At 43.4% G+C, this 21,936-nt stretch overlaps 1 protein-coding gene across 3 annotated transcripts in view; it reads left to right on the top strand.

Moving 5' to 3' along the window:
• The window catches only part of FOCAD (focadhesin), a 190,689-nt gene that overhangs the window by 41,417 nt on the left and 127,336 nt on the right, over positions 1-21,936 (top strand). For all 3 annotated transcript variants that reach the window (XM_045020370.1, XM_045020372.1, XM_045020371.1), the window contains exons 7-10: positions 5,840-6,044; positions 13,037-13,243; positions 14,673-14,760; positions 15,499-15,701. In XM_045020370.1, the coding sequence (XP_044876305.1) occupies positions 5,840-6,044; positions 13,037-13,243; positions 14,673-14,760; positions 15,499-15,701 (703 nt within the window). The remainder of the gene's footprint in view (positions 1-5,839; positions 6,045-13,036; positions 13,244-14,672; positions 14,761-15,498; positions 15,702-21,936) is intronic.

Below are 21,936 nucleotides of genomic sequence, written 5' to 3'. Positions count from 1 at the left end.
TTTGAGGCATCTGGTACTGTTGCTGTTAGACAGGATACTGGAATAGATGGACAGTTGGTGTGTTCTGGTGTGGCAATTCATGTGTTTCTAGGAGTTTTCTGCTTTCTTCAGTGCTGATTTTTTTTTCTTGCTACAACTCTGTTCTTTTGGGAAAGACTATGTTGAACAGAAAGCCGTTTAAAAGTCAACATTTGCAAAGCATTACCACAGAGGTATGAGAGGTGCCTGCTAATATGTGGCTGGGGAAACTGTGTTAATCTCAAATGTCGCTGTGTGATAACTTGGCAATTGCTGACATTTTAATGGCTAACGCTGTATAACAGCACAGTTTGTCCAATGACAAGGTCCATGAATATCTTTCCTACAACATGACTTCATTGCAGGTAAAATGGGATCTTTTTTTCTGGGATTGTGCAGTAACCTAGTACCATAGCTATAAGCTATTTTTCCTGTTAAGTTTAAATGATAGTGATTTTAAATGGTGGCTTTTGAAGATGCTTGCTTTTTATTTAAAAAATTGAATTGCAAAGCCGCCTTATAAAAATTGTCTGTTAAAAAACAGATCCATACCATTTACATATACATGAAGAGCTAAAAGGACACTGTCAAATAATCTTGAAAAATGAGTTTAAAGCACTATCAAGTATTATACCAGCCCCATAGCCACTGGCCATTTTTTGTAGTTTTACAAAACATGTTTCCCTATCTTTTTAAAAATGTCTTTTCTCTGTTGCTTTTTGAAAGACTCTCACAAACAGGGGAACTGACTGTAGAAATACAATGAAACTAACTAAATATATACAGGTCTGTCGCATCTTACGCTGGGGTTACATTCTGCAGTCAGCGCGTAAAGCGAAAATCGCGTATAGTCAAAATGACCCTTGAAAATCCCTTAAATCACCCATAAAGTACAGTTTTGTGTATACAGCCCTGTACAGTACTATGTATTGTATACAGCAATGTACAGTACAGTATATAATAAAGACTACATATGCAAAGTATAATTTTACAGTATTTTTAATAACATAGCAGAGAGACGGAAGAATGAAAGAATAAAAAATGAATACAGTACTGTAAACCTGAACAGTCACTAGTCATCCTGGATATTCTTGCTAGTCTTGTACTGTACACACTCCAATGATTAGTCGTCTTCTTCCCCTGACAACACTATTATTGAGTCGTCAGGGCTTGATGTCGATCCAGGAGATGATGGGCCAGGCTTGGGTGACGGAGAGGGAGTTGTAGACGAAGTGGTTGGCTCTGGTTCAGCTCGAGAAGTTGATTGTGTATGCTCTGCTGCTGCTGGTTGTTTTTTCTTTAAAAACATGGTGATTGGCAACTGTTGCTGTTGTCTCTTGAGCTCCTCAAACATTTCTTGGTACGGTCTCAAATCATCCGTAATACTACGTGTGATTTTTGAGGCTTCATTCCATAGAAGGATCATATTCAGAAATTAAATCATTCAAGTGTTTTGCTGTTTGGAACACTGCAGAAAATTTATGAAGATTCCAAGTTGCTGGCTCTTCCTGTTCGTCGTCATCATCGTCTTCTGTAGACGATTTTATCAATTCCTCTAATTCTTTGTTAGTCAATGTTTCTCTATGACCCTCAATTAATTCCTCAATTTCTTCCTTGAGGATGTTGACGAAGCCATCACCACCCACTTGCCTGGCCACCTGAACAATGAGTTTCACTTCTTTGTCAATGGTCGGGAAACCCTTAAAATCATTCACACAGTCTTCCCATAGGTTTCGCCAACATGCATTGACTGTTTCAGGCTTGATTGCATCCACTGCCTGTTTAATATAAGTGATGCCGTCAGCAATGTTGAAGGACTTCCAGCACTCCATCACATTAACATTGGGATCAGCATCCATAGCGGTAAGGATCTGTGAGAGTGTAAGCCTCATGTGCGTGGCCTTGAAACAGCTAATGACGCCTTGGTTGAGAGGTTGGAGGATGGAGGTGGTATTGGGGGGGAGAAAGATGACTTCAACATCGTTATGCTCAAACCGGAGTGCCGCAGGGTGGCCAGGAGCATTGTCTACAATCAGCAACACTTTAAAGTCAAGTCCTTTCGTTTCAAGGTACTGCTTGACCTCCAGAATGAAACACTTGTGGAACCAATCCGGAAGTAATGCTGCCGTCACCCAAGCCTTTTTATTTGATTGCCAGAACACAGGCAGGAGATTTTTGTTCTTGCCTTTTAGGGCACGGGGATTTGCAGCCCTGTAGAGCAAGCCCGGCTTTATTAAATGCCCAGCCGCATTGCCACAAAGCAACACAGTCACACGGTCTTTAGCTGCTTTGAAGCCAGGGGCTTGTCTTTCTGATTTCGAAATGTAAGTGTGGTTGGGCATTTTTTCCAGAAGAGCCCAGTCTCGTCAGCATTAAAAACTTGTTCTGGAAGACAGCCCCTTTCCTCTATGATTTTCTTTAATTGTTTGGGGTAGGCTTTTGCTGCCTCCTTATTGGCAGATGCAGCTTCACCAGTAGTCTGCAGGTTTTTGAGGTTGAAGCGGTTCCTAAAACTGTTAAGCCAACCTTGGCTGGCTTTGAATTCCTTCTTATCAGAAGGCTGTCCCTCTTCAGCGGGAGGTTTGAACAGCGCATAGATGCTAAGAGCGTTTTCTTGCAACATGTTGCCATTGATAGGCACACGTTTACGGTTCATGTTTTCCAGCCATAAGTTTAATGCCTTTCAGTCTTCACTAAAGTTTTATCATGCACTTGGCTCGTCACCTTAGCAGTTACTGGAGCACTTGATGCCACGGCTTGATGAATTTCTCTCTCTCGAATCTTGATGGCACGGATACTAGATTCGTTGCGGCCGTATTTATGCGCCACGTTGGCGATGGACATACCGTCTCTCAGTAAGTCCAACATGGCCAGTCTTTCCTCCAGCGTTGGAACACATCGCTGTTTCTTCGGTTGAGCACCAGATGAAGTAGGTGGCTTGCGTTTAGGGGCCATGTTATATGAAAAATACGTACTGTCTCTTTAAACAGTACAGGTACAGTAGAGTCTCACTCAGCGCGGCGAGGTGCGCACAGTATGAGAGGCACAGGGGGACTGAGTACTGTAGTGGGAACAGCAGATTCGCTTCTCCCATCTCACACTCACTCTGGGGCATACGTACTATTTAAACTGTTTTTTTTGTTCTTTATTTGCCAACCTTCCAGGGTTATTTTAGGGGAGAACCTTATCACAGGCCTAAAGACATGCTGTTGCTGTCAAGTCCCCAACAAAAAATATTTTAGTGGGAACAGCAGATTCGCATCTCACGCTGGTGGAATCGCCCGCACTTCCCCCCCCCCGCAACCACGTAAAGCTGAAATTGCGCATGTTAAATGCACATAAGATGTGACAGACCTGTATAGTGCTCTGTTGCAGAAAGTAGACAGCTGGGGTAAGAGAAATATTTTTCAAGATAAATATATTTCTCTTTATTTTATAGTGAACTTAGCTGTTACTTGTGATGATAGAAGTTAAGGAATCTTCAAACAGAAGTTTGAGTTTTAAGTTGATGTCAAATTAAAAAGGTAGATTCATTTTAAAACAAAATATTAGAAAGATCCTCCAGTCACCTTAAAATTCTGGAATTCAGTGTTCATAAAGAATCCTGTCATAAGTGGGTGTGATATAATTGTTTGTTGAATGGTCAGCAGAAAAAGTGTGAAACCTTGACCCCATTGAAGTCTATGGCAAAACTCCCATTGACTTCAGTGGGACTAGGATTTCACTCTTAAGGTATAAGGCCTGTCTGTTTCCTTAACCGTGATCTTGCAAACACTTACTGAAGTCAGCAGGACTACTCACATAAATAAAGTTGAGTGGATGAATAAGAGTTTGCAGAATCAGGGTCTTAGTGTTTTGTTTTAGTTGTATTATTATTTTTTTTTTCCTGATGTGGTGGCCTGATGGTGCTGTGGGTGTGACTGGAGGAGATTGTATGGGTGTTTGGGAATTTAGTTGATATTGATCTATTAAAATGTTAATGACTTTTGTTATTCCTAGAGCTCAGAAAACAGGGAGGTATTGTGACAATTGGACATTACATTGTTTCTGTTTTTCATGGAAACGTTTTTATTTGAAATTTTCTGAACTACTGTAATAACACCTAGAGCCGGAGCTAGAGATTTATAATTAATTAAGATAAAAAAAATTGTTTCTTGCAGATAACTACAGGTGATTTTAAAATGTATTTCATTTTTGGCCCAATCTCACAATCTTTACTTAGGCAAAACTCACACTGAAGCCAATGGGTAATGCCTGAGTAATGAATATGTTCTGTCATAATACATGCATTTTCCATTACTGAAATCACAATAGCGTATTTTAAAATGTATGCAGAAGGGGAAAGCCACAGATAGCTTTTCATAACCTGTCAGGGAGTCGAGTTCTGATTCAAAGTCCTTGGAAGTCAGTGGAGAAATTCTGATTAACTTTAGTAGGGTTTAGATTGAATGCAAAATTGTTATGGCCCTGATCCTCCCACTGAAATCAATGACAACATTTGCAGTGACATGGAACGGTGCCAGAAACACTTTCTTTTATATGGTATTTAGTATATATTTAGGTGTATAGTAGGTATGTTGTGTGATGAATGGGAGTATGGAGTGACAATAGTTAATTTTTTTTTAACAATAGCTGCATTCTTTAGAAGAACCCACTTGTCCTGTTCTTCCTGCCACTTTTTATCCAAAGGCTTTTATAGCATAAAATCATAGATCTAGAATATAGTGATCTATATGTATTACTGACTTTTTTGAGACACGAATGGGAGAAGATAAAAGGTTTCTGGAGGTACTTAATTTTTTGACAATATCCGGGCATTGTAACCAATATTCTGATTCCGAGTTTTGAGACAGAGTCATAAATGGATCAACAATTGGATTTTTTTTAAATGTATAGTTGTGAGTTTCTAGCAAAGTGAATCCAATGAAACAATACAGTGATACACTCTTTGCCAGGGAGCAACCCTTGTTGAAGTAGTACTTTGTTTTGATCGCTGTTGCTGTGGTAGCTCTCAAAGAATGTTCTTTTGTGTTTGATTTATAGTGATGAAAAGTCAGATTTTATAATAGTATTTCTGAACAACATTATCCAGATACCGCATAATTTGGTACAGCAATAGCTATGATGACATATAGCACAGAAAACAGCTTTCTAAATTGTTGAGGAAAAAATCAAATATAAAATGCCATTGCAGTATGTAAGAGTATAACAGGGGTCGACAACCTCTGGCACGTGGCTCTCCAGCGTAAGCACCTTGGCAGGCCGGGCCACTTTGTTTATCTGCCACGTCGGCAGGTTCAGCCGATCGCGGCTCCCACTGGCCGCGGTTTGCCGTCCCAGGAAGCCGCAGCCAGCATATCCCGCAGCCCGCGACGCTTCCCGTCGCCCGCATTGGCCTGGGACAGCGAACCGCGTCCAGTGGGAGCCGCGATCAGCCGAACCTGCCAACGTGGCAGATAAACAAACTGGCCTGTCCCACCAGGGTGCTTACCCTGGCGAGCCGCGTGCCAGAGGTTGCCGACCCCTGGAGTATAAAGTGAGGTATTATTCATGCATCAGTACAGAGTAAGTATATTGGCAATGCACTTTAATTGCACCTCTATTATTCAAGAGCTCATTATATTGTTCTGTGCAAGTAAATCAAATTGTTACTGCTTATTGTGAGATTTAGCAATGACTCTCATGGTGTCTTCTCATAATTACTATACATCCTGCACAATGTTGATACCAATAGAGGCTGTGAATGTTATGTTGCTTGGGTTTCACTGTTTGCTGATTTTTACTAGTAAGTGGTCTCAGCAAACTTATTTTTGAACTGCAGGGCACAGAGTTCATGTGTCTGTATAATGACCCCATTTCTAAGATACCTGTATTGTGAACCATCCCAATTGGGGGAGAATGCTGAACTGCGAATGGGTCTACTTAAAATCTTACTTCAGCCACATGGTCCTGAGAACAAAGAGGTACCTTCTGCACTAGAACACCTTATTCTTCAGCTGCTTTGTGACTTGATTCCACATTTTCAGGTAAAAGTTAATTTAATGCTTGGCCCTGCCTTCTGCAAATAAACTTTGTTAAAGCAGCTTTTTTATTGTATTACTCCTTTGTGTGCTCACATGCAATGCTGCATTCCAACTCCCCAAACTAGATTAGATCAGCAGCTTGGAAATCTAGAGCTAATAAGTCTGGCTTTCTTGGGGAAGGTAATATAATTTTTTTTTAAGTGATCAAATCTGACCATGCAAGTTCTAACTGGAAACAAGTGTTATGTGTGATAGTAACTAATGATGCTGATGACCTTATATATAATTTAAGCTGGGAGAGCAGCATGTGAGAGACAGAATGTTATTGTCCTGAACCAATCACAGTCTGCTGTTCTTCGAGTGCTTGCTCATGTTGATTCCATTCTAGGTGTGTGCATGCCCAAATGCGCAGCCGCCGGAGATTTTCCTTAGTGGTACCCTTAGGGCTGGCTGTGGTGCCCTCTGGAGTGCCGTGCTCATACCACGGTATATCAGGCACCGCCGGCCCTACACCCTCTCAATTCCTGCTTACTGCCCATGGTGGTCGGTCGGAGCACCTTTCTTGCTGAGCAAGAGCTAGCAGTTTCTACTGTTCTGAACTTCGTGCCTTAGGGCCGTTGTACATAGTTCGCATTTGATAGTGTTAAGTAGTTGTTAAGTGTGTGTTAGTAGTTAGGGTCCCAGCGAGACTTTGCCCCAGGCGGGGCATGCCTTGGTCTCTCGGGTTTAAGCCCTGGTCTCCCAGGTTTAATTTCTGCTCGGACTGCAGTAGGCCTTAAGTGCTTGGAGGAGTCACACGTTAAGGAGTGGTGCTGGATCTGCAAAAATTTTCAGCCCTGCACCCAAAAGAAGCAGGATATCCGTCTCAGGGCTCTCCTGATGGAGTCCGCCCTCCACCCGGCTTCAAAGCCGTCCAGACAGGTTGTACCTAGTGCTTCAGCCCCCGTGCGCAGCGCAGCACTGGCACCCGACTCCTCCTAGCATCATTCACCGTCGCCGGTGCCAAAGAAGAAGGCCAAGAAGTGCTCCCTGGTACCGAGCAAGAAGGCCCAGGAGTCATCTAGCAAGGGACCTTGGCCTCCTCGCCAGGCTACTCCGGGGCCATGCAATCATGCCTCCCCAGTTGGGGCTCCCAGCCCCCTTAAAGGTCTGCCACTGACTCCTGGGAGAAGTATGGGACCCACACTCCTGCCTGCACCTTCATCATCCCAGGCTCCCCAGGCACAGAGAAAGCATAGGTCTCCACCTACTCCAATGAAGACCCTGGTGCCGCAGGACCTGGCTAAGGTTCCCCAAGAAGGAAAGCCCACTGTTAAAACCCCCTAGGGAGCAGGGGAACAGCACTGGTCGCCGGACAGAAGACGTCGATCTTCTCCGCTGTGTCTGGAATCCCGGGGCAGATCCCAATTGCGTTGTTGATTGCTCTCCCTTACTATTCCCGGCACCACTCACTCTCTTGATGGTCGTCCTCTAGGCATCGATCCCAATCACCAGCACAGTGGGAAAGTTCCCCGTCCCGTTCTCCCCAGCAACGGTCTCCCCAGCATCGGTACCACTCTCCACGCTACAGTTACTATTCAGTTACACCTGTGCAATGGTCACTCTATGTCAGCCTGCTGGGTCCTGGACATACCCTGCAGTTCTCGGCCACCCCTCCTTCTTGCCCCTGCCCCCTCATTCCCTCATCCCTCTTCCGGGGCCCTTCTCAAGAGCAACTCCTCGTTTAGGAGGTCAAGAAGCTCCTGGGCTTGGGTGCTGTGGAGGAGGTTCCTCGGGACGTTGAAGGAAGAGGATTCTACTCCCGCTATTTCCTAATCCCGAAAGCCAAAGGGGGCCTCAGACCCATCCTGGACCTGCGTGACCTCAACAAGTCTCTCAAGAAGTTGAAGTTCCACATGTTCTCCCGGGCCTCCATCATTCCTTCCTTGGATGCAGGGAACTGGTAGACTGCTCTCAACTTAAAGGATGCTTCCTTTCATGTCTCCACATTGCCGGGCCACAGGCGTTTCCTGCGTTTCATAGTGGCCGGGTGTCACTTCCAGTTCACGGCACTACCCTTTGGCCTGTCCTCGGCCCCCAGGATATTCACAAAGTGCGTGGCGCTGGTAGCGGCTTACTTGAGATGTTGGGGGTGGGGTGAGGTGTCCAGATCTTCCCATATCTTGATGACTGGCTCATCAAGGGCAGGTTTTGGGAGCAGGTGCAACGTAGCCTCAATCTGGTGCAGTCCATCTGCAATGATCTGGGCCTGTTAATAAACATGGAAGTCCACGTTAACACCAGTCGAATGCATAGAGTTTATCGGAGCATTTCTCGACTCCATGTGAGCTGGGGCCTTCCTTTCAGAAGTGCAATTCCAGGCCATGTCAGACTTGATCACCCATATAAAGAGCCATCTGCTCACCACAGCCCACACGTGCCTGCAACTAATTGACCACATGGCCATGTGCACGTACATGTGCACGGCCATGCCCGACTTCATCCACAGCCTCTGAAGGCGTGGCTGGCCCTGGTCTATAGCCCCAGCAGGCACGCCCTGGCCCGTGTGGTCACGGTGCTGAGCTACGTGCTCTTGGACTGGTGGCTGGATCCTGAGTTAATGTTGCAGGGCGTTCTCTTTGTGACCCCATCTCCGTCTGTTACCCTGATCTCAGATGCGTCAGACCTGGGCTGGGGAGCCCATCTGGGCGAGCTCAGCACCCGGGGCCACTGGCCACACAGTGATCTGGCCCTTCATATGAATGTCAGGGAGTTCAGAGCGGTTTTCCTGGCCTACCAGGCGTTCTTGCCCCACTTGGCAGGAAGGTGCAGGTCCTGGCGGACAGTACAGCCGTGATGTATAACTTCAACAGACAGGGCGATGCCAGGTCTTCAGACCTTTGTTGGGAGGCGCTCAGCCTCTGGGACTTTTGTGTGCAACATGGCATTTTTCTGGTGGCCACCCACCTGCCTTGAACCAGGAACATCCTGGCAGATTGCTTCAGCATGACCTTCTTGTCTCGCCACGAATGGTCGCTTCATCCAGAAGTGGTCTGCTTAATCTTCCGCAGGTGGGGGACTCCCCGGGTGGACCTGTTTACGTCTAGGCATAACAGAAAGTGTCACCTGTTCTGTTCTCTGTGGGGCAGGGACAAGGGCTCCCTGTTGGACGCCTTCCTGATTCTGTCGTTGGAAGCAGTGATGTACACCTTCTCCCCAGTACCGTTGATCCACAAGGTACTGCTGAAGGTGAAGCAAGACAGCATCTCTTATCCTCATAGCCCAGCGTGGCCTCATCAACACTGGTTCGCTGTGCTGCTGAGTCTCTCAGCAGCCACCCCATTGCAGTTATCTCTTCTGCCGGATCTGCTGTCCCAGAACCACGGTGACCTGCTGCACCCGAACCTGGCATCACTGCACTTGACGGGTTGCCTGCTGCCTGGCTGAGTGTGGATGAACAGGAGTGTTCCGCTGGTGTCCAACAGGTCCTGCTGGGCAGCAGAAAACCGACCACCAGGGCTACCTATGTGGTAAAGTGGAAGTGGTTCATGTGTTGGGCCTCGGACTGATGCATTCGCGTGGAAGAGGCCCCACTGCAGGACATCTGGACTATTTATTGCACCTTAAGCTCCAGGGTCTCTCGCCATCTTCAATCAAGGTATACCTGGCGATCATTTTGGTGTTCTACCCTTCGTTTCAAGGCCAGTCGGTCTTTGCCCATCCCATGATGGTGCGCTTCTTAAAACGTCTAGAGTGCCTTTACCTGCATGTTCGGGATCTAGTCCCCTCTTGGGACCTGAATCTTGTGCTGTCAAGGCTCACGGGTCCCCCCTTTGAACTCTTGGCTTCCTGCTTCCTCCTGCCTTTCTCCTGGAAGGTCTCCTTCTTGGTCACTATAACTTCGGCCCATAGAAAGATCAGGGCGCTAACAGTGGAGCCACCCAATAGGATCTTCTATAAGGACAAGATCCAGCTGCATCCAAGGTCATCTCCCAGTTCCACACTGGTCAAGACATTTACTTACAAGTCCTTTATCCAAAGCCTAATGTGACAGATGAGGAGTGTGGGCTGTCTACCCTGGATGTCAAACGGGCACTGGTCTTCTACATTGATAAAACTGTTCCATAAGTTAATGCAGTTGTTCATTGCCGTCACTGACAGGATGAAAGGTTGCCCAGTGTCAGCCCAGAGAATCTCATCTTGGATCATGGTCTGTATCCTCTTTTGCTATGAGCTGGCAAAGGTGTCCCCACCAGCCATCGTGACAGCTCATTCGACTAGGGTGCAGGCATCATCATCATCAGCCTTCCTGGCACAGGTTCTGATCCAAGAGGTCTTTTGGGCCACGACCTGGTTGTCCGTCCATACATTTGCGTCGCACTACGCAGCAGGGTCAAGACGATGCTGGCTTTGGCAGAGCAGTGATGCAAGTTGTAAGACTGTGAACTCTGAGCCCACCTCCATTGGTTCGGCTTGTGAGTCACTTAGAATGGAATCGACATGAGCAAGTACTCGAAGAAAAAATGGCTACCTACCTTTTGTAACTGTTACTCTTAGAGATGTTGCTCATGTTCATTCAATTAACTGCCCTCCTGCCCCTCTGTCAGAGTTGTCGGCAAGAAGGAACATAGAGGGCATAGGGTCGGCAGCGCTTGATATTCCAAGGCATGAGTGCGGTACTCCACAGGGCACCACAGCCAGCCTTACTGGTACTACTAAGGCAAAAATCTCCAACGGCTGCACTCGTGGGCGCGCACACACCTAGAGTGTAATGGACATGAGCAACACATCTGGAAGAATGACAATTATGAAAGGTAGGTAACCGTTTTTTACAGCCAGCTCTCAACATCATGTGCTATTTTGAGAAAACTTGTAACACTTGAATTTGAATGGGTGGTTTTAAAATGTGAAATGGGCTATACAAAGTTCTTGTGTTTTAATAAGATAACACAAATTCTGCCCTTACGTAAATAAGTGTGACACTCTCTGAAGCCAGTGGGACTGTGTACCGGAAGGCACAACTGTACTCTGTGTAGGCTGGGATTGTCAAAGGGGCCTACTTCTCACTAAAATTCAATGCAAAGTAGGATGCCTAATTGTTTTGGGCCTCTTTCAAAATCTCAGCCATAGCTCATTGAGGAGAAGAGGGGACGAATGGTCCAGTGGTTGGGTTGCAAGCCTGAGACTCAGGAGATGCAGAAGGGACTTCCATGCTCCGTCACAGACTTTCTGGGTGAGCTTTTGCAACTCCCTTAGGTCTGATCTATGCTTCATGGTTAGGTCAACGTAAGCTGCCTTGCATCGACCTAGCTGTGGAAGTGTCTTCTCGTAAATTTGGATCCCACCCATGTAAGTGTCTCTCTGTGCCTATGTAGTAATACCCCCCTCTCCGAGTGGTGTAGAGTCAGTGTCAATATAATTGGATTGACATAGTGTCAGTGTAGACAGTGAATTGTTTACGTTGACTGTTACTGGCTTTCAGGAGCCATCCCACAATCCCCACACTGACAATGCAATTGATATAAGTGCTCTTTGTGAGGACACACACCACCAACACAAGGAGCCAAGTGTGTACATACAATAAATTTAATAACTGTGGTGACTTTATGATGACAATAATAATTTTGTAGTGTAGACATTGCCATAGCCTCTTTGTGCCTTTGTTCCCTGTCTGTAAAATGTGAATATTAGGTGCAGTGAGGATAAATACATTAAAGATCGTAGGATGCTAATAGACTTCAAAAGGGACACAGGAAACTTCTCAGAAAAATAGTTATGAACCTGCTTTATTCCCCCAAAACCAAAACACACAACTATAGGAGTGAACTTTGTTTTGCTAGAAATCACTTTTATTTTCTTAAATGTATACTAAGCTTTACATTCTCTTCACTGTCCCCTTGTCCACAGTATGTCTTTCACTGCAGCTAGGAAAATCTTTGGCCCAAGAACTCATAAGCTTGTTTTCATAACCTGTCCTATCTTCCTCCTCCAATCCCCAAGCCCTTTTTATCCTTTCTTTGTCTTTCCCCTTTTTTACTCCTGCTAACATGTATTACATAAATGCTAAAACATTTCATAATCATTTTGTTGTCTTATGGTGGCAACCACTGGTGAAAGGTTCAGCTGGTCACCTGCAGACTTTCCTCTTGATGAATTCAGCAGGCACAAGGCGCCTGATTAGAGCAGATGGTTCATTGTTTTTAATCCCTTGGAATAAATGCCAATGTAGATGAGATCAAAACCATATTCATAACACCAGCTCCAGAATTTTGATCAGAACAGCTGGGTTTGTTTGGAATTGGAATTTTCAAGAGCAGAACATCTTTCATATCTAACACATTAACTTATTGAAGCACCCTGCTGTTTGAATCCTCTTCTGCACTGCTTCCAAGCATAGAATGACACTTTTGGTCAAGACACTCAAATGCAATTTTTTTCTGTAGATAAACTTGCATCGTGGTTCAGGGGAATAAGATACTGACCTGCTATCTCTTGAGACTGAAATTGGAATCAAGATTAGATAATAAGAAAAGTGAATTTTTTTGTTGGGGGAGAGGTGGGCTCAATAATAACATTTCAGCATTAGAAAACCTCTACGCCGCTTGTTCCATTTGGCAATCACTAACCCAGAGAAGCTCAGGAATTAAATTGCATGCAGTAGCAAATCAGGAACGAAGGACCCAAAACCAAGGATGTCTGTCTGTCGTCCCTCTTCAGGAAAAGGGCAGTGCTTGTTAATTCTTTAAGTTTTTGTCTGATTTTACTTCTGAGTTTCAAACTGCACATAGGCTTGTCTGTTTTAACGCTGATCCTGCCATGAGCCATAGAATGTTAGGGTTGGTAGTTTATTTCTGAATGTGTTTCTTGCAAAGTTCTTAGAAAAGTTTGCAATAAAAAAGTTATACAACTCTTAGGACCAGCTATAGAAAATGAAACTCTTCCACACATCTTGTAAGGGAGAAGGAAAATAAATAAAAGTGTGTGTATGTGTTTAAGCTATCTCTTTTTCTCTACAGATAAAGGACTTGCCACAAATAACGGAAGCATTGTTCTTTCTAGAAGAATTATTCCGGAGTCTGCTTCGCTACCCTGTTTTTTGGAAAGTCCAGTTATCCCAGCTTTGTCTGCAGATGTTGTGCTTCTGTGAGATTTGTCTGAACGTGACTGGGGAATGTTCATCTACAATTTGCTTAATAGAGCAAAATGTTGAGTTCTTGCAAGAGGTAAGAATTTGGGAGAAGATACAAAAAGCTACATTAAATGGAAAGATTGTTGCCATTTTAAAGGTGGTCTTTCAAAGTGGATCTATACATGCAGTTATTTTTTCTTGCTAAGAATCTTTGTTTAAAATGATCATCTGTGCTGAAAAAGTCAATCAAAGGTTCTCATTATCCTCACTGTGAGACCAACACAAAGTTAATACAAAATTCATAAGCAAATAGCATGTTCTGTATTTGCAACAAGCACCATCTTCCAATATATTGAACTTTTACAAGTTAAGAAATCTGAAATGTTTTGATCGGGCTGTAATCCTCAATCAGGGTTTGCAGTTTCAAGTCAATGAGACTTGTGCTCCTAAGTTGCATATGTGCTTTTTAAATCTCAACTTTTGGTGTCTAAATATTGCCGTAGGAGCCTAATGCATTTTTGAAAAAATTGGGCTATAAGTCTAAAACAGTTCACAATAACTTTTAATGTATTGGAAGTCTAAATAACTTTTCATTATTAATGTTGAAGTAGCTTTATTTTGAAGCAACAAAGGTTTTTTGCTACCTAGAGAAAATCACTCCACCCTGTTAGAAACATGATCTAGGAGCATAGTTTGACCATTGTAGAGTTCAGGTTGCCACTGTCTGTGAATTTCACTGCTTCAGGCCCAGTATTTTCACAGAGATTTGTGTACTATGGATAAAATTGCCCCCTCCCCCTGGCCCCTCTCCAATGGTGGTATCTAAAGTTAGGCTTCTAAATCCATATTAAGGGATCCTTTAAGTAAGCACATATTTTTAAAAAATGCAGATTACCCAGAAGCTCTTACTGACCTCAACATAGGATGCTTAGCACTTTAGACATTCAGGTACTTATTTAGGTCCTTAGACTATGGTCTTAGGGGTCTAACTTTAGGCACCCATTTTTGAAGATCTCTAGGCTTATGTAGAGCACATAGACATTGAACTGTTTTATCTAAACTAATAAGGCTTTTACCATAGTGTTTGCTTATGGTAGATATATGAAGCCTGAGTTTAATTTTGTTGTTTTTGTTTCTTCGTTGCAAAACCTAAAAAGCCAGAAAATGTAAAATTATGAAGTCCCCATATATCAGCTACTATGTTTTAGTGCTGACTGGTTAGATTCAATATAGACTGTAGTGTAGGAGCTGGCCAGTATAGGTTAAACCAAATTATAGAGAAACTAATCAGAATCTTGTGGCTATTTAATAAAAGACTTGAATTGTATTGAAGCTCATGCTTTCCAGATGATTACCTTTATTGAAAGGTTGCTGCTTTTAAATTATGAGGTTTGAACAGCTACACTGTGTTCAGTATATACTGTGTGCATAAAAAAGACCTGCAGTAGAAATATGTTTATTTCCACACTGCATCTGGCTCAAAACTGAAATATTCAAACAACATTTTTTTTCTACCTCTTCAGGACTTTCCAGTTGAACAGGCCATAATTGGATTAGGTTTACTTCTGCTACAGACTCCAGCATGTCAGCAGAAACCCATTTTAAGCCTAGGTAAAGTTCTACTTGGAATATCCAGTTTCCAAGATCATGGTTTCCTGTTCGTTTTGTTTCCTTAAATTTAAGACTTTGTCTTTTTGTAATCAGTCTTCTTTGAAGTTAGGTGCAGTGATTGGAATGCTCATTGTATTAAGTTGTAATTTTTTGTTGTTAAAAAATAAAAGTTTGATATGGTGGAGTCAAAGGCAAAAAGAGATCTTTTCCCCCTCCTGTTTCCTGTCATGGTTGTTAGCATCTGTTGGCTTGTCCTGCCTTTGTATAGGGGTTTAAATTTTTCCTGCCAGCAGCAGGATAGCCTTTGCACAGGGTTCAGGCCTACTGAACCTGTTCCTTCTGACAGTTCTTCTGTTTGACAATCTTGAGGGCAAAGTGTATAGCTTATTTGTATAGCTTATTTGTTTGGCTGGGCTTTTGACTTACTGTTTTAGTAATAGAGAATAGACTTTTCCTTTTGATACATTAACAAGCAGGGGTTTCTGCTATATTCCATTTCTGTGTTTATTGATGTAAGGTGCTCAGGTGGCTTGGTATAAAGGGCATGAAATGTACATTCGGTGATGTTTTCCTTACCAGGACAGTAGTTTGCACTGTGGCAGTACAATGTGTATATATATTGCAACTCTTTGGGGGACTATTACTGTGCTTGACCAGAGTGTTTGCTAGAAAATGTGTATGTCATACTGAAAAGTATAATTCTTTTTTCCACCTAATTTTTTTCTCTTGCTCAAATAGCTTGCAAGCTCCTTTCCTGTACAGAAACTCAGAAAATTCCAGCCACAGCCATCATCTTGGTGATGCCTGTGTTGCAGATCTTATCTTCAACAGCAGTTGAGGACTGCATATCGGAGGAAGATTCTGGCCCCACTAGGCAACAGCTGGCTATAAATCTTCTGGAAATGGTACAGCAGGAAAGCATAAAGGATAAAAAGAAATTGGTAAAGATTTAATTAAGGCTCTTCCCTTTTGGGGCAGATTGGGTTGGGGGTGATATAACAGTTTCTCTGCATTGTTACATACAGTAATTTACATTAGAGACTGCCAAAGGTGGTATGTGTGTGTGTGTTTAAACTTGACATGGAAACTGTCAAAACATGTATTAAAGATGAGTAAAATGGAAAGTGCTAGGAAGGCATCAAAAACTAATTTTGCATTTGGGCATTGCTTCTACCTGTGGGTTTTTTTGTTTTATTTGTTTTTTGTTTTTAAACAGCCTTATATCAGCTCAGACAGATTTAAGGGTATAAGTACATCTTCATCCTGTGCTGTTAGCCAAATAGCAGCCCTCAATAGAACGCTAAACTTTTGCCTCCTTCAGACTCTTGCTTATGGTACTCTTATTCATCCCCTTCCTTGTAACAGTAGTCTCATCAACCACCACTCTTTTCTGCTCTTTCCGCTTTGTTGGGGAAAGAGAGGGAGAACAAAGGCAAAGGGGGCATAAAAGTACCACCTTGGAATCTTTTTGTACTTACTGTTGCTCCCCTCTTATTTACTGATGCAGGATCTTGAGCCTGAGAACTCTCTCTCCCTCTCCCACAGAATCATAGAAATGTCGGGCTGGAAGGGACCTTGAGAAGTTATTAAGTCCAGCCTCCTGCACTGACACAGTACCAAGTAAACCTAGATCGTCCCTGACAAGTATTTGTTCAGCCTGTTCTTAAAAACCTCCAGTGCTGAGGATTTCCACCATCTCCCTTGGAAACCTATTCCAGTGCTTAGCTACTCTTATAGTTAGAACATTTTTCCTGGTATCTAGCCTAAATCTCCCTCCCTGTAGATTAAGCCTATTACTTCTTGTCTTACCTTCAGTGGACGTGGAGGACAACTGACCACCATCCTCTTTATAATAGCTCTTAACATACCTGATGGCTGGTTTCAGGTCCACACTCAGTATTCTTTTGTCAAGACTAAACATGCCCATGTTTTTTAACCTTTCTTCATAGACCAGGTTTTCAAAATCCTTTATCGTTATTGTTGTTCTCCTCTAGACTCCATCTAGGTGTTCAGAGAATCATAGGGTTAGAAGGGACCGCAAAGGTCATCTAGTCTAACCCCCTGCTAAGATGCAGGATTTGTTGTCTAAATGATCCAAGACAGATGACTATCCAGACTCCTTTTGAAAACCTCCATCCAAATGTTCTGAGGATAGGTGAGAGCTGCCTACCTTCTCATTTAGATATCCTTAGTACTGTAGAAGTTAGGCTCCATTTGCCTCTTCACAGCTGTTTTCAACTGTTTCTGGAGATTAGTTAAGTTGGTGGTGCATTTGAGACAGCAAAACATACCATTTCTTCTAGTTTCTGCATCTAAGAACCATTTATCTTAGAGGCCCACTCCCAGTTAAAGTTTTCTTCAGAAGTCCATAGATGCCAGCCCAGGTAATGCAGTAATATGTCCTGATAACAAAAGATAAACATATTGTGTCACAGATGAGTGGGAACTTCTTAGATCAAGACACTGTGATGCATTATCAAAGGGTATAATTTTTTAACTTAAATGGTCATCTCTGCACCATGTAGCACTAACTAAATCCTGTCCCAGCAGGCTAAGGATGATGCATGCGGTGAATTGTCTAGTGATGCACTCCTCTTTGGTTGTTCCAGAAACCTAGCCTGGTATCAGTACAGATGTCTTCCGATCACAGGGAATAAAATGCTGTAATTTCAGTTCCCTGTAAAGGGAGCTGTACTGTCTAGTCATTCAAGTGATCTCCCAGGATCCCAAGCTCCAAAAGGCGAAGGCTTTTCTCAAGTTGAGCTAAAGGTTTTAGTTGTTCTATAGCTTTTTTAAAATCTTATACTGCTAACTATTTTTAGTCTGGCAAGATCATATTGGTAGTGGATGGCTCCCTAGATCTTCCTAGGGCAGAGGTGGGCAGACTATGGCCTGCGGGCCCTACCTGCCTGGCCCCTGCGCTTCTACCCTGGGAGGCTAGCCCCCGGCCCCTCCCCTGCTGTTCCTCCTCCCCTGCAGCCTCAGCTCACTCTGTCGCCAGTGCAATGCTCTGGGTGGCGGGACTGCCAGCTCCTGGGGCAGCGCAGCTGCAGAGCCGGGGCCTGACCCGGTGCTCTGTGCTGCAGGGCAGTGTGGCTGGCTCTAGCCGGGCAGTTGGCTGCCTGTCCTGGTGCTCTGAGCGGCGCGGCTGTAGCGCCGCCAGCCACCGGTGCTCGAGGCAGCACGGTAAGGGGTCAGGGAGCGAGGGGGGTTGGATAGAGGGCAGAGGAGTTCGGAGTGGTGGGTCGAGGCGGTCAGAGGGCAGGGGTTTCCCGGGGGCAGTCAGGAAGGAGGGGGGGTGGATGAGGTGACGGGGGGCAGTCAGGGGCGGGGTTCTGGGAGCTGTCAGGGGATAGGGAACAGGGGGGTTGGATGGGGGCGGGGCCAGGCCATGCCCGGCTGTTTGGGGAGGCACAGCCTCCGCTAACCGGCCCTCCATAAAATTTTGGAAACCCGATGCGGCCCTCAGGCCAAAAAGTTTGCCTGCCCCTGTTCTAGGGAAATGTTTTAAGGACTTGTATCCCAGATTTTCTCCTCAAGGCTCCAGAAACCTGGTTACTGTACTGGCTGATGAGCTACGGAGACATGTGGTAACCTGTAGTTCTTAAAAACATAAGAATGGCCATACTGGGTCAGACCAATGGTCCATCCAGCCCAGTATCCTGTCTTTTGACAGTGGCCAATGCCAGATTCTTCAAAGGGAATGAATAGAATAGGACAATTATTAAGAGATCCATTCCCCCACAGTGCCAGCCCCTGGCAGTTTGAGGCTTAGGAACATCCAGAGCATAGGGCTGCTAATGGCCGTTGATAGGTCTATCTTCCATGAACTTGTCCAGTTCTTTTTAGAACCCATTTATAGTTTTTGGCCTTCACAACATCTCTTGGTAACAAGTTCCATAGGTTGACTGTGTGTTGTGTGCAGAAGTACTATTTTTTTGTTCGTTTTAAAGCTGCTGCCTGTTAATTTCATTGGATGAACCCTGGTTCTTGTGTTATGTCAAGGGGTAAATAACACTTCCTTACTCACTTTCTCCACACTATTCATGATTTTATAGTCCTCTATCATATTCCCCCTTAGTCACCTCTTTTCTAAACTGAACAGTCCAGTCTTTTTAATCTCTTCTCATATGGAAGCTGTTTCATACCCCTAATCATTTTTGTTGCCCTTCTCTTTACCTTTTCCATTTCGACTATATCTTTTTTGAGATGGGGTGACCAGAACTGCTTGCAGTATTCAAGGTGTGGGTGTACTATGGACTTAAATAGTGTCATGATGATATGATATTTCTTAACTTTAGGACCGGGAATGTAGTTTTTTAGTGTTCCCACATGCTTGGTGAATTTGTGCACCAGGGTCAAATCACTAACAGAATATAATCTTTAATGGAATTTCCACGTGTTCTTTTTTGTGCTTTATGCTCTGTTCCTACAGGGAAAACCCTTATCAATGTCGTCTTCATCTCTTGCCTCAACTTTTCTAATTTGCTATGTCTCTGAGCTTCTAATCTCTGTCCTCCAGCCCACCCAGAATGCTTCTGTGAATAACATTTTCCCTTCCAGATCACATCCCTTCTTTGATCCTTAACTGGCAACCATCTCCTTTTGTATCAGTGAGGTTCCTAGTACAGGCCCTCAAGGCTTTGCTTAACTCTGCTCATGCTTGCTATTCTGCTCTCCCCTTTCTTCCTGTGATTTAACAAGCAGATTGCCCTCGGACTCAGAGATCCCAATAAGAATTAGAACTCCACTGTGGCAGATGCTGTACAAAAATAACAGTCCCTGCCTCCAGGGGCTCACAATCAGAGAATCCCTCTTTGCTCTGCACAACCTTACCAGCTCCCTTCATCTTTCTCTCACTCGCCTCTTTGAGTCTTTTTCTGGGCTGTCCTTTCTTCTGGGGACAGGGTTGCTGTTTCTGAACCATTCATACTCCTATAAATTCTCTCGTTCAGTGAAGCCTCAGTAATGTGCCACCGCAGACACGATTTTTCAATCAATCAATAATAATAAACATGAAATGAGATCCTTCTTTGCCCACCTAATATATTGTAACCAGTTGGTGGGCACTTACAACTACTTGACTTCTGCTTTGCTGCTCACAAATTGTAGCAACATGGAGCTACAACTTGAATCCTCCTCCTCTGACAGCACAAGCCTTTACCACTTAAGACAGAAGAATCTCCATTAGTTAGGTCCTTTACTACCAGGACATACAACTGAGCAATTACTTCATTCAGTAAAAGGCACTGGCACATGTATGCTGTGTCTGTCCAAATGAGATTGTAAACCCTTGGGACAGGCATCCTGTCATAGTCTTTTTACAGTGCAACATAGAACACACTGTCAGAGCGCAGTAAACAAATACTGAGCTGCTAAATGTTAATGCTAGCCATGACTAAACTTTCTGGCAAATGTTCTATGAATAAACAATAGTACTCCCAAAAATGTGGAGGGGAAAGGGACATGATTCTCTAGAGGGGAGAAGAATCATGATAACATAAGGGCTTGTATTTTTCCAGCTCCACTGCATATAGTTATTATGTAGAAATTATTACCACCACAGTCATTGTTCATTTCAGTGAAATGCACAAATACAAATGAAATTGTTCCAATTAAATGCTGAGACTCCCTCCCCTCTCTTCCCAAGAGAACAATGTGTCAGAGAGGGAGTAAGTCATTGTGAGAGAATGTTATATGCCTGTGTAGGTTACTACTGTTCCTGCTGTTTAATGGTAAGGAAAACAAACATATCTCCAGAGAACAGTCTCTGAATCACAGGATTCAGTAGAAAACATGCCTGAACTCTGGTTTTGTTTTTTTGGGTTTTTTTTCAAATATTTTGAAAAATGCAACAATAAAACTCATCTGTCTCTGCCAGTAAGGGGGTATATTTTCTGTCAGTGCTTGCACAGTTCCGGTGGAAGTTGCCCAGCTAGATTTCTGTCCATGGCAGACCTCAGATTGGAATGGCAGTGATTATATATTTTTCCTTTCTAAACTCCAAAACACTTAGGGTGTTCCAGCTTTTTTTCAGCATTTATTTTCCTTTATTCAACTTGAGAAATTTGAGGTGTGGGTATAACCACCTATGCCCCTCAATTCTAGTATTGGTTTCAGCTGTGGTGAAATTACATCTTAGGGACTGATCCTGATTTTCAGATACCTGAGGGAGCTGAAGTAAGCCAATATCCTGCTGGATCAGGCCCCTAACAATAGAACCTAAAGATCCTGAACTTTCTCATCAGGCCACATTCTGATCTTAAATCAGCCTCTATGATAGCAGCTGAAGTAAATGAGAGACCCCTGGGTGCATCTGAGGGGAGAATTTGGTTCTAAGTGATCTCATCTGACAAAGGAACAGTGGGTTGCAGGTTGTTGAATTTTTCACATACAATAACTGATGGAATAAATATTGGAGTAAGAGTTAATTCTAATTTAAATGCTATTCTAAAAAGGTTATTTAAAGTACAGGGACATTATAGTTCTCATTAATCAAATAAATTTACATTACATTAAACAATGTGATTAAAGTTAAGGTGTGAAGATTTATGTAGAACTGCTATGGCTGCTCATACAGAATCTCTCTTCCACTTGGAAATTCAAGGGTGAACAAGTCCTGACCCTGACTGAGTCTGAATTATGGGTCAATTTCTAGTTTCCAGCTGGAAACCTCCTTTCAAATTCATTCCTTACTTGCTTCAAATATAAAATGTATTGCATCTAAATGCTTCGTCCCCTAAAGCTACCTCTTAGTTGTAATCTAGATTTGGGTGTGGAAGAACACTTGGAAAACATTTCCTTTTATAAGAGAATCCAGTTTTAATAAAAAATGTCAGGTAGTTTATGTTCTGAATTAGTGTTGTCTTTTAATTAACAATAATATGCATTGAAACTGTTCCATGATTTAAAAAAAGAAATAGCTAACCGATTCTTGTTGGGATTTTTATCTTTCCTTGCTATTTTCAACCCAAATATTACACAACTGCACCTGTGCTGGAACATGGGAACTGAAAAATAACATTGGTTAGTTTAGTAGTATTGTCCAAAGCTGGATGAAATGCAAAAAAGTAAACCAAAAACATAACAGGTCATGAGTAACTTACATTTTCTCTTTCAATTCATAACCTGGCAGTTTAAAGCAACATGACGCAGTTTCCAAAATAGCAGGCACTT

The sequence above is a fragment of the Mauremys mutica genome, chromosome 6 (genome assembly GCF_020497125.1).
Source record: "Mauremys mutica isolate MM-2020 ecotype Southern chromosome 6, ASM2049712v1, whole genome shotgun sequence".
Taxonomy (NCBI): domain Eukaryota; kingdom Metazoa; phylum Chordata; order Testudines; family Geoemydidae; genus Mauremys; species Mauremys mutica.
Note: the sequence above shows the minus strand (reverse complement) of the source record. Positions and strands in the feature narration are given on the sequence as shown.